Here is a 12,628-nt window from a genome sequence, read left to right on the forward strand (position 1 = left end):
TCTCCCTCTCTTACCCCTCCCCCTCCGTCCCTCCTTCTCTGCCTCTCTCTCTCTTTTCCTCTCTCTCTGCTCTCCCCCTCTGGTGCTGTCTCTGTCTCTCTCAGTATAAATGCATAAACTTAAAATACTAAAAAAAAAGCAATAGCAGTGAATTCTGGCAAATGCAATCTTTACCTCTTCTTTGTTTTTCTGTTTGTGTTGCATTGCACCACCTTTCCTGCCCCTCCCGATCCTTGCTATATACATCAATGTTTTCATATTTGCTTCATTTTCTTGTTTATAGATCCATAGTCCTGGCAGCAATGGTGTTAGGAATATTGCACGTGGAAGTGACTCAACTGCTTTAGGTGACCCCAGGTAAAATGCATATTTAATAATGACCCTGAGAAGGAATTGAGGGGATACCTTGTTTTCACAATGTGAATAGCCTTGATTGATTAATCATTTTAATGTAGAACTTTATTAACATTCTCATTTTTGTTTCTTGTTATTTTCTGCTGTCTGGAAACATTCTAGCGGATAAATCAATGGATAGAGCAAATCACTCTGTGGTGTCAGAGTTTGTGTTCCTGGGACTCACCGATTCCTGGGAGATCCAACTTCTCCTCTTTGTGTTCTCCTCTATGGTTTATGTGGCAAGCATGATGGGAAACTCCCTCATCATGCTCACTGTGATTTCTGACCCTCACTTACACTCCCCCATGTACTTTCTGTTGGCCAACCTCTCCTTCATTGACCTGGGAATTTCTTCTGTCATTTCTCCGAAGATGATTTATGACCTTTTCAGAAAGCGTAAAGTCATCTCCTTTGGTGGCTGCATCGCTCAAATCTTCTTCATCCACGTCATTGGTGGCGTGGAGATGGTGCTGCTCATCGCCATGGCCTTTGACAGATATGTTGCCATATGCAAGCCTCTGCACTATTTGACTATTATGAACCGAAAAATGTGTATTTTGCTTACAGTTGCTGCCTGGGTAATTGGGTTGACCCACTCTGTGATTCAACTGGTTTTTGTAATAACATTGCCATTCTGTGGCCCTAATGTGTTAGACAGCTTTTATTGTGACTTTCCTCGGTTCATCAGACTTGCCTGCACAGACACCTACCGTCTAGAGTTCATGGTCATAGCCAACAGTGGGTTCATATCTCTGGGATCATTCTTCATATTGATTGTCTCGTACATTTCTATCCTGATCACTGTTCGGAAACACTCTTCAGCAGGCACATCTAAGGCCCTCTCCACTTTGTCAACTCATGTCATGGTGGTGATTCTGTTCTTTGGCCCTTGCATCTTCGTTTATATCTGGCCTCACCCCACCTCACACCTGGACAAATATCTTGTTGTCTTTGATGCAGTTCTCACTCCTTTTTTTAACTCAGTCATCTATACATTCAGGAACAAAGAGATGAAAGTGGCAATGAGAAAAGTGTGTAGTCGGTTTATTATTTATAGAAGGATTTCTTAAATGACACAAGTATTACAAAATTTCCTTACTGACTTGAAGTAACATTACATATCTATAGTTTGAATACCAGATTCCAAGTACCTTACTACCATTGAGTTGTCCCAGATTAACAAGAGTCTTAAAAAATCTTAACTGAGAGATTGTGTTGCTGCCTACGGTTGGTTGAAGGAAGCATGTGGTGTGAAAAACAGTAGCTCCCAGAGAAGGACAATTGCTTGTCTCTCGGGAGACATTACCTTGATGAACTTACTGTGGTCTAGAATTCAAAATAGTGTCTCTTCAGTGTCTGAGTGCGTTATATAAGGGGATGCTGATTGACACTAAATAAATTGATACTAGATAGAAATATATACATATATCAAGATGTCAATTGATTAATTTGCTGTGAAAGATCAGCAAGTGGTCTGAACTTTCATGTAAGCCTAATTGATTAATTCAGTGAAGGGAAATTTATGAGAAGTCAAGTGATAAAAGGACATTAATGAGGTGGGAATCAGAGTAAGAGGAGTCAGCTGGACACTCAAATAATCACATGAGATTTTGATGCCTTTGAGGATAGGCCTGCCATCAGAAGTGGAAAAATAATGGATCCTTAGGCCAGGCCACCTTTCTGTCTGGACAGAGCTGGTTGGTCTCACCAGATTTACCTTTTGACTTTTGTTTGTACTCTGTTTCAGACTATCTAACTCCTACGTTCTTTAAGATTCGTTCTCATTTTTGTTTGTAACTAGCCAGGTTCTTCCTTTTTCTTCTTCTGAAATAATACTATTCCCATTGCATTTACAGTATTTGAGTCATTGCAAGCTAAGTTTTAGTTTTAGAGGTGTTTCGTATATGACTGTATTATATTCTATAAGAATGTGGGATTTGCATACATGGATTTAGAAATTTCAGTTCATATCCACTTTAACAAAGAAGAACCAAGGCTCATTCTCAGAGATGTAGTACAAATAACTCTGAACCTTATGTATCCTTACACATAGTCCTTAACCAGTTAATCAGTATTCCTATTGTCTTGTAAGTGGTCCTTATTAATGAAATTACAATGTCACTTGCTAATTTATTTGTGTTTTCTTTAAATTTCCATTGTTCTTTTTATCATTCATTCATTATTTTTAACATCCCGGATGGATACTTGGAAAACTGTTTAGTAGCTAGCACTTATACTCAGTCTCCTAAGATTTGTTTGGAAGTAGTGTTTTTACAGGGGAGATTCCAGGTTTCTCTTTTACTGATTAAATAATGTTCAGTAGGCTAGCAGGGATTGCCAGATTCCTCTCTGATTTAAAAAAATTTCTACCCCTCCCAATCTTTTGTCTTTCTGCTCTTCTATCAGGTCTGTATGTATGATAAGACAGATTCGCCAACTGCATAGTACCTGAAGATTTTCTGTATCACTTAATTCTAAAGGTCATTCTTTGTACTCTGAAGAAATAACTACTTTTAGTGGACATCAATTCTGTTATTTGCTCAAATCAGCAACCCGCTTCTCCTGGTAAATGTAGCTTTGTCTTGCTGTAACCATGTCATATGATTAGAAGGTGACAGGTAAATCCTACCTCTCTGACTACTTCTGTTTGCTTAAAGGATGCTTCTGAACCAAGTCTTGATGACACATCTGTTAGCCATAGTTGAAGGCTTCAGGTATGAGCCTCTGACCAAGATGGGCCAAATCTGAGCTTTTCCTCAGGATGGTAGACCCAAGAACAGAGAGAAAACAAGCTCATCCCTTTTTCAACTGTGATATGGAGAAACTGCTGCCCATCATACTTCCTGCTGTCAAAAATCAAGTCTGGGATACTGAAAAAACATATGTGGAAAAAGACGTAGGATTTACAGATAGAAGCTTGGCAGTAGCCAGTTTCTTGGTTCCAACAGTCTTTGGCATTCAGCTTCATTCTTGCCCACCAATGAATTTGGTGACCAGCTGAGCTAATAAATGGGCGAATACATTAACCTTCTTGCTTAAATTTGTTTGAGATGTGGTTTTGTCCTGTATAATCGAAAGGGTATTGATAAATACATTTCTGGTTCTAAGAAGAGTGTATTTTCCATGATTTCTGATGTGAATTCCTCCATGTTTTATTACTTAAGAAAGTACTATTTTTTTCTAATACAATTTTTTTCTTCTAATAAAAAGAACAGCTTCCTTTGAATTAGAGATGAAATAGAAATTACCCATAAAATCACTTTGTGGAGATAATTAGTGGCAATATTTTGATATGCTAATTTGTAGTGTTTTTCTCTGCCTAAATACAAATAGATATTATAAAAGGGACATTTAATGGTCTCTGCATTTTTATCCTGCCTGCCTTTTTGATGAATATTACATTCAGAGAAGTTTTTCACATTATCAACTGTTGCAGTACAAAATAATTTTAAATACATACATACTGCTGCATTATATGAGAATCATAATCTATTTGTTTTCCTCTCTCATTGATCAATTAGATTATCTTTAATTTTGTGCTCTGCTTGAAAATTTTATATATGTTATCTGTATCTCATATTACTTCCTTTAGAGATTGATAAATTTGGTATCAATAGGGGATCATAATCATTTAAATTTTTTATTCACATTTTAATTTCTCCCAAAAGATTTTTACCTGCTAAAAAGTATATCCAGTTAAAATTTTTTTTAATGTTTGTTTGTTTGTTTTGTGTGTGCATGTGTGTGTTTAATATGAAATTTATTGTCAAATGGTTTCCATACAACACCCAGTGCTCATCCCAACAGGTGCCCTCCTAATTACCCATCACCCACAATGTCCTCCCTCCCACCCTCCATCAACCCTCAGTTTGTTCTTAGTTTTTAAGAGTGTCTTAAGGTTTGGCTCCCTCCCTCCCTCACTTTTTTTTTTTGTTTTCCTCCTTCCCCTCTCCCATGGTCTTCTGTTAAGTTTCTCAGGATCCAAAACAGAGTGAAAACATATGGTACCTGTAACACTCTACAGTTCCATCCATGTTGCTACAAAAGGCCATATTTCATTCTTTCTCATTGCCACGTGGTATTCCATTGTGTATGTAAACCACAATTTCTTTATCCATTCATCAGTTGATGGACATTTAGGCTTTTTCTGTAATTTGGGTATTGTTGAAAGTGCTGCTATAAACATTGGGGTACAAGTGCCCCTTGTGTCAGCACTCCGGTATCCCTTGGGTAAATTCCTAGCAGTGCTAATGCTGGGTCATAGGGTAGGTCTATTTTTAATTTTTGGAGGAACCTCTACACTGTTTTCCAGAGCGGCTGCACCAGTTTGCCTTCCCACCAACAGTGCAAGAGGGTTCCCGTTTCTCCACATCCTCTCCAGCATCCATAGTCTCCTGATTTGTTCATTTTAGACACTCTGACTGGAGTGAGGTGCTACCTGAGTGTGGTTTTGATTTGTATTTCCCTGATGAGGAGTGACGTTGACCATCTTTTCATGTGCCTGTTGGCCATCAGGATGTCTTCTTTAGAGAAGTGTCTATTCATGTTTTCTGCTCATTTCTTCACTGGATTATTTGTTTTTTGAGTGTGGAGTTAGGTGAGCTCTTGATAGATTTTGGATACTAGCCCTTTGTCCGATATGTCATTTGCAAATATCTTTTCCCATTCCGTTGGTTGCCTTTTAGTTTTGTTGATTGTTTCCTTTGCTGTGCAGAAGCTTTTTATCTTCATGAGGTCCCAATAGTTCATTTTTGCTTTTAATTCCCTTGACTTTGGAGATGTGTCAAGTAAGAAATTGCTGCGGCTGAGGTCAGAGAGGTTTTTTCCTGCTTTCTCCTCTAGGGTTTTGATGGTTTCCTGTATCACACTCAGGTCCTTTATCCATTTTGAGTTTATTTTTGTGAATGGTGTCAGAAAGTTTCCTCATTTCATTATTCTGCATGTTGCTGTCCAGTTCTCCCAGCACCATTTGTTAAAGAGACTGTCTTTTTCCATTGGGTATTGTTCCCTGCTTTGTCAAAGATTGGTTTTCCATATGTTTGTGGGTCCAGTTCTGGAGTCTGTATTCTATTCCGTTGGTCTATGTGTCTGTTTTTGTGCCAATACCATGCTGTCTTAATGATTACGGCTTTGTAGTAGAGGCTAAAATCGGATTGTGATGGCTCCCACTTTGGTCTTCTTCAATATTACTTGGGCTATTTGGGGTCTTTTGTGGTTCCATGCAAATTTTAGGATTGCGTGTTCTAGCTTTGAGAAGAATGCTGGTGCAATTTTGAATGGGATTGCATTGAATGTGTAGATGGCTTTGGGTAGTATTGACATTTTAACAATATTTATTCTTCCAATCCATGAGCACGGAATGTTTTTCCATTTCTTTATATCTTCTTCAATTTCCTTCATAAACTTTCTATAGTTTTCAGCATACAGATCTTTTACTGGTTTGGTTAGATTTATTCCTAGGTGTTTTATGCTTCTTGGTGCAATTGTGAATGGGATCAGTTTCTTTATTTGTCTTTCTGTTGCTTCATTATTAGTGTATAAAAATGCAACTGATATCTGTACATTGATTTTGTATCCTGCAACTTTGCTGAATTCATGTATCAGTTCTAGCAGACTTTTGGTGGAGTCTGTCGGGTGTTCCATGTATAATATCATGTCATTTGCAAAAAGTGAAAGCTTGGCTTCATCTTTGCCACTTTTGATGCCTTTGATTTCCTTTTGTTGTCTGATGGCTGATGCTAGAACTTCTAACACTAAGTTAGACAACAGGGGTGAGAGTGGACATCCCTGTCATGTTCCTGATATCAGGGGAAAAGCTCTCAGTTTTTCCACATTGAGGTTGATATTAGCTGTGGGCTTTTCATAAATGCCTTTAAGATGTTTAGGTATGTTCTGTCTATCCCGACTTTCTTGAGGGTTTTTATTAAGAAAGGATGATGAATTTTGTCAAATGCTTTTTCTGCATCGATTGAGAGGATCATATGGTTCTTATCTTTTCTTTTATTAATGTGATGTATCACGTTGATTGATTTGCAAATGTTGAACCAGCCCTGCATCCCAAGAATGAATCCCATTTGCTCATGGTGAATAATTCTTTTTATATGCTGTTGGATTCGATTTGCTAGTATCTTATTGACAATTTTGGCATCCATATTCATCAGGGATATTGGCCTGTAGTTCTCTTTTTTTGCTGGGTCTCTGTCTGGTTTAGGAATCAAAGTAATGCTGGCTTCATAGAATGAGTCTGGAAGTTTCCTTCCATTTCTATTTTTGGAACAGCTTGAGAAGGATAGGTATTATCTCTGCTTCAAATGTCTGGTAGACTTCCCCAGGGAAGCCATCTGGTCCTGGACTCTTATTTGTTGGGAGATTTTTGATAACCGATTCAATTTCTTTGCTTGTTATGGGTCTTTTTAATTTTCTATTTCTTCCTGTTTGAGTTTTGGAAGTGTGTGGGTGCTTAGGAATTTGTCCATTTCTTCCAGATTGTCCAGTTTGTTGGCATATAATTTTGCATAGTATTCCCTGATAATTGTTTGTATTTCTGACAGATTGGTTGTAAGAATTCCATTTTCATTCATGATTTTATCTATTTGGGTCCTCTCCCTTTTCTTTTTGAGAAGCCTGGCTAGAGGTTTATCAGATTTGTTTATTTTTTCAAAAAACCAACTCTTGGTTTCGCTGATCTGCTCTACTGTTGTTTTAGATTCTATATTGTTTGTTTCTGCTCTGATCTTTATTGTTTCTCTTCTTCTGCTGGTTTTGGGGTGTCTTTGCTGCTCTGCTTCTATTTCCTTTAGGTGTGCTGTTAGATTGTGTATTTGGGATTTTTCTTATTTCTTGAGATAGGCCTGGATTGCAATGTATTTTCCTCTCAGGACTGCCTTGGCTGCATCCCAACGCGTTTGGATTGTTGTATTTTCATTTTCATTTGTTTCCATATATTTTTATTTTCTTCTCTAATTGCCTGGTTGACCCATTCATTCTTTTGTAAGATGTTCTTTAACCTCCATGCTTTTGGAGGTTTTCCAGACTTTTTCCTGTGGTTGATTTCAAGCTTCATAGCATTGTGTTCTGAAAGTATGCATGGTATGATCTTAATTCTTGTATACTTTTAAAGGGTTGTTTTGTGACCCAGTATATGATCTATCTTGGAGAATGTTCCATGGGCACTCGAGAAGAAAGTATATTCTGTTGCTTGGGATGCAGAGTTCTAAATAGATCTGTGAAGTCCATCTGATCCAATGTATCATTCAGGGCCCTTGTTTCTTTATTGACCATGTGTCTAGATGATCTATCCATTGTTGTAAGTGGGGTGTTAAAGTCCCCTGCAATTAGCACATTCTTATCAATAAGGTTGCTTATGTCTGTGAGGAATTGATTTATATATTTGGGGGCTCCCATATTCGTCGCATAGACATTTATAATTGTTAGCTCTTCCTGATGGATAGTCCCTGTAACTATTATATAATGCCCTTCTTCATCTCTTGTTACAGCCTTTAATTTGAAGTCTAGTTTGTCTGATATAAGTGTGGCTACTCCAGCTTTCTTTTGACTCCCAGTAGCATGATAAATAGTTCTCCATCCCCTCACTTTCAATGTGAAGGTGTCATCAGGTCTAAAATGAGTCTCTTGTAGACAGCAAATAGATGGGTCTTGTTTTTTTATGCATTCTGATACCTTATGTCTTTCGGTTGGTCCATTTAGTCCATTTATGTTCAGTGTTATTATAGAAAGATAAGGGTTTAGAGTCATTGTGATGTCTGTAGGTTTCATGCTTGTATTTGATGTCTCTGGTACTTTGTCTCACAGGATCCCCCCTTAGGATGGATCTCTTGTAGGGCTGGTTTATTGGTGACGAATCCCTTCAGTTTTCGTTTGTTTGGGAAGACCTTTATCTCTCCTTCTATTCTAAATGACAGACTTGCTGGATAAAGGATTCTCGGCTGCACATTTTTTCTGTTCATCACTTTGAAGATTTCCTGCCGTTCCTTTCTGGCCTGCCAAATTTCAGTAGAGATATCGGTCACAAGTCTTATCGGTCTCCTTTTATATGTTAGAGTACGTTTATCCCTAGCTGCTGTCAGAATTTTCTCTTTATCCTTGTATTTTGCCAGTTTCACTATGATATGTCGTGCCTAAGATCGATTCAAGTCATGTCTGAAGGGAGTTCTCTGTGCCTCTTGGATTTCAATGCCTTTTTCCTTCCCCAGTTCAGGGAAGTTCTCAGCTATTATTTCTTCAAGTACCCCTTCAGCACCTTTCCCTCTCTCTTCCTCCTCTGGAATACCAATTATGTGTAGATTACGTCTCTTTAGTGCATCACTTAATTCTCTAATTTTCCCCTCCTACTCCTGGATTTTTTTAATCTCTCTTTTTCTCAGCTTCCTCATTTTTCATAATTTTATCTTCTAGTTCCCTTATTGTCTCCTCTGCCTCTTCAATCTGAGCCATGGTCATCTCCATTTAATTTTGCAGTTCATTTATAGCATTTTTTAGCTCCTCCTGGCTGTTCCTTAGTCCATTGATCTCTGTAGCAAGAGATTCTCTGCTGGTCTTTATACTGTTTTCAAGCCCAGCGATTAATTTTATGACTATTATTCTAAATTCAGTTTCTGTTATATTGTTTAAATCCTTTATGATCAGTTCATTAGCTGTCAGTATTCCTGGAGATTCTTTTGTGGGGAATTCTTCTGATTCCTCGTTTTGGATAGTTCCTGGAGTGGTGCCGAACTGTGGGGCACTTCCCCTGTGCTGTCTTGAATAACTTGCGTTGGTGGGCGGGGTCGCAGTCAGACCTGATGTCTGCCCCCAGCCCACCGCTGGGGCCTCAGTCAGACTGGTGTGCCTTCTCTTCCCCTCTCCTAGGGGCGGAATTCACTGTGGGGTGGCATGGTGCATCTGGGCTACTTGCACACTGCCAGGCTTGTGGTGCTGGGGATCTGGTGTATTAGCTGGGGTGGGTAGGCAAGGTGCACGGGGGCAGGAGGGGCAGGCTCAGCTCGTTTATCCTTCTTTGATCAGCTTTTGGAGGGGCCCTGTGGCACTGGGCGTGAGTCATACCCTCCGCCGCCGCCGGAGGGAGGGATCTGCAGAAGCACAGGGTTGGTTGTTTGCGCAGTGCAAGCAAGTTCCCTGACAGGAACTAGTTCCCTTTGGGATTTTGGCAGGGGGATGAGAGAGGGACATTGCGCTGGCGAGCACCTTTGTTCCCCACCAAGCTGCGCTGTGTCATCCTGGGCTCAACAACTCTCACTTGCGTTGTCCTCCAGCCCTCCTGCTCTCTGAGCAGAGCTGTTAACTTATAACCTCCCAGATGTTAATTCCTGTTTGCTGTCTGAACACACTGCGTCCTGACCCTCCGCTTTTGCAAGCCAGACTCGGGGGGGCGTCTGCTTGGCCGGCGGGCTGCCCCTCCGCCCTGGCTCCCTCCCACCAGTCCGTGTAGCACTCTCTGCCTCTCTGCCCTTCCTACCCTCTTCTGTGGGCCTCTCGTCTGCACTTGACTCCAGAGACTCCATTCTGCTAGTCTTCTGGCAGTTTTCTGAGTTATTTCGGCAGGTGTAGGTGGAATCTAAGTGATCAGCAGGACGCGGTGAGCCCAGCGTCCTCCTTAGCCACCATCTTCTTCCATTTTGCTAGCTTATATGTAAATCATAATCACTAGTGGTAGTTTATTCGCCTTTATAGTTGACCTCTAAAAGAATTATAACAGGCATGGTTTTTAGTCTCAAAAATTGCATTGCCTTTCTCCTGGTATATCTTTGGTGAACTCATAGATAATTATATATTTTATCATCCTTTCTCAAAGGAAGTTCTATCTTAATGGTCTCCAGATCCTTTATTCATTGAATGGGTTTGGGTCAATCTCTCAGTTTGGTATCACTGAGGCTCTCAAGATGCTTTCATATCCAATTGCTCTGCCCTTTAGATATGGAGGTTACGATGGCAATCCCTAATTCTCTGCATAGCTAATGAGGAGATACTTTGGTTGATTTGTATTTTAACCCTGGGGAGTAGTTATTGTTGGAAATCAGAGTGAGACCAACTGGAGGAGTTACAAATAACGTCCTGTAGGCTGACTTAGAGCCAAGCCCTGAAAGCCAGTCACACAAAAGAAAGTTAAAATCCTCTTAGCCTTCTTATAAAATAGCCAAATTGGACAATATTTACATGGGAAAAATGGCAGGTTTAGTGTAGATTTGGTCTATGTGCCTCTTAATTGTAGCTGACTGTCCACTCTCCATGTAGTAGTGTTCCACGAGTTATGGATAGATGATATATGAATAATAGAAACTGCCCTTGTCCAAGAGAGTTGAGTCTTGGGAGAAAGGAAGGTAGTCTATTTTCATTGTAAGTCAGTGAAAAGGAGACAAAGACTGAAATGAGAAAAAGACTTCCTTCATGTTGATTAACAACAGATGGACTGAAGCACGAAGTGACATTAGGATCTTCGCTCAATCTCTGTGGTGCCAATTGATTCAGTTAATATGCTTTTCAAATCAGAGATACAGCCAAAGGGAAGACCTCATTAATGAGAATTTGTGGAATAATGTGAATATCCCTAGATTTGGATCCCTAGGCACCTATATTTTTATCTCTTAGTAGTCATTTAATTAAAATGACTGTTTACAACCTGGAAATATGAGTCTGATGTATTTAATATGACTCTTCTTCAGCTGTTATGTGCTAACATTTTTAGGGCCCTGATTCATCCATTCTGATCAAGGATTTGCAAACACCCTTCTTACTTGTATCCACACCAGATAAAATTTAAAGGAGCATGTAAATTAAAAAGCATTGCAATTAGTTATCTTATAAGGCAAATTTGACTAGTTTCCATTTGAGAATTACCTTGGTGTTTTCGACTAAGCCAGAAGATTGGAGATGCTAGGGACCATGGAGTTGCTGTGTAAGTGAGAATATGTTCCATGCAAGGAGTTATGGTAAAAAGCCCTTACAAAGTGCTTGTTTCTGTGATACTTCGCCTAAATAGGACTTTGGAGGAGTTTGAAAAAGTCATGGAGAGCCAAAATTCGTTTGTAACCTCAAGAAGGAATATTGGAAATGATCTGGATGTAGATTCCATGAAGATAATCTCTGTCACTTCCAGGATACATGTGTTGTAGTCCCTGATGATTTTAAGGAGAACTTTTTTTGACTCTACGTGAACTTACCCATCATAGTAAGGACAAGTTTACCATCATTGTAAATCAACACTGCTAGGGAAATTTTAGAAAAATCACTTAGAGTATCTCTAAGACATGTCAAGATTTGGCATATGTGGGAGGCAGAATCTCACAGCCCATTTGAATACATCCAAACTGACTTCATATTATTACTCCCTGCAATGGGATATGAATATGTTTTATTTTTCTATGTTTGTTTTCAGAACGGTCAACATCCTTGTTTGTGATCCATGTCTCTGACACTGGGAAGAGTATCCTCAGTTTCCCACTTGGGGAGTCACGACACTGTCATTAAAGACCTACGCAAGACCTTCTCATGTACATGAAAACTCCACTATTCATACCATCTCCCATCTTCTGGCCTAGGAGAAAAGACAAATGGAATTCTTTCTTTTCCTTTTCTTCTTTTTTTTTTTGACTTTTTAAAAAGTTTCTATTTTAAGGCCAGTTACTTAACACACAGTAGTATGTTAGTTTCAGGTGTCTACTGTAGTGATTCAACAATTCTGTACATCACCTGGTGCTTGTAAGACAAATGGAATTAATTTAAAATTATTCAAACCTTTCAGAAATATTTCAGCTTCCTTACCTCATAGTCTATTGATGGCTTTGTAACAGGCCAATCTGTGCATCTTAGAATATTATCTGTTCTTAGACTCCCATTTTGTTGCAAGCAGATATGGCCGAATACTACAAGGAACTAATGTACTACATTACTCAGGGGCTTTTGTTTGTTTTGTTTTAAATTTACATCCAAGTTAGTGCAACAGTGATATCAGGAGTAGATTCCCTAATGCCCCCTACCCATTTAGCCCATTCCCCCTCCCACAACCCTTCCAGTAAGCCTGTTTGTTCTCCATATCAGAGAGTCTCTTATGTTTTGTCCCCCTCCCTCTTTTTATATTATTTTTGCTTCCCTTCCCTTATGTTCATCTGTTCTGTGTCTTAAGTCCTCATATGAGTGAGGTCATATAATATTTGTCTTTCTCTGACTGACTAATTTTGCTTAGTGTAATAGCCTCTAGTTCCATCCATGTTGTTGA

General features: G+C 39.3%; 1 protein-coding gene across 1 annotated transcript; it reads left to right on the top strand.

The window, feature by feature from the left end:
* Positions 1-527: 527 nt before the first annotated feature.
* Positions 528-1,466, top strand: LOC115517155 (olfactory receptor 4F3/4F16/4F29-like). Its single transcript, XM_030320273.1, has one exon. The coding sequence runs from the start codon at positions 528-530 to the stop codon at positions 1,464-1,466; it is 939 nt and encodes a 312-aa protein (XP_030176133.1).
* Positions 1,467-12,628: the final 11,162 nt, after the last annotated feature.

The sequence above is a fragment of the Lynx canadensis genome, chromosome B3 (genome assembly GCF_007474595.2).
Source record: "Lynx canadensis isolate LIC74 chromosome B3, mLynCan4.pri.v2, whole genome shotgun sequence".
Lineage (NCBI taxonomy): Eukaryota > Metazoa > Chordata > Mammalia > Carnivora > Felidae > Lynx > Lynx canadensis.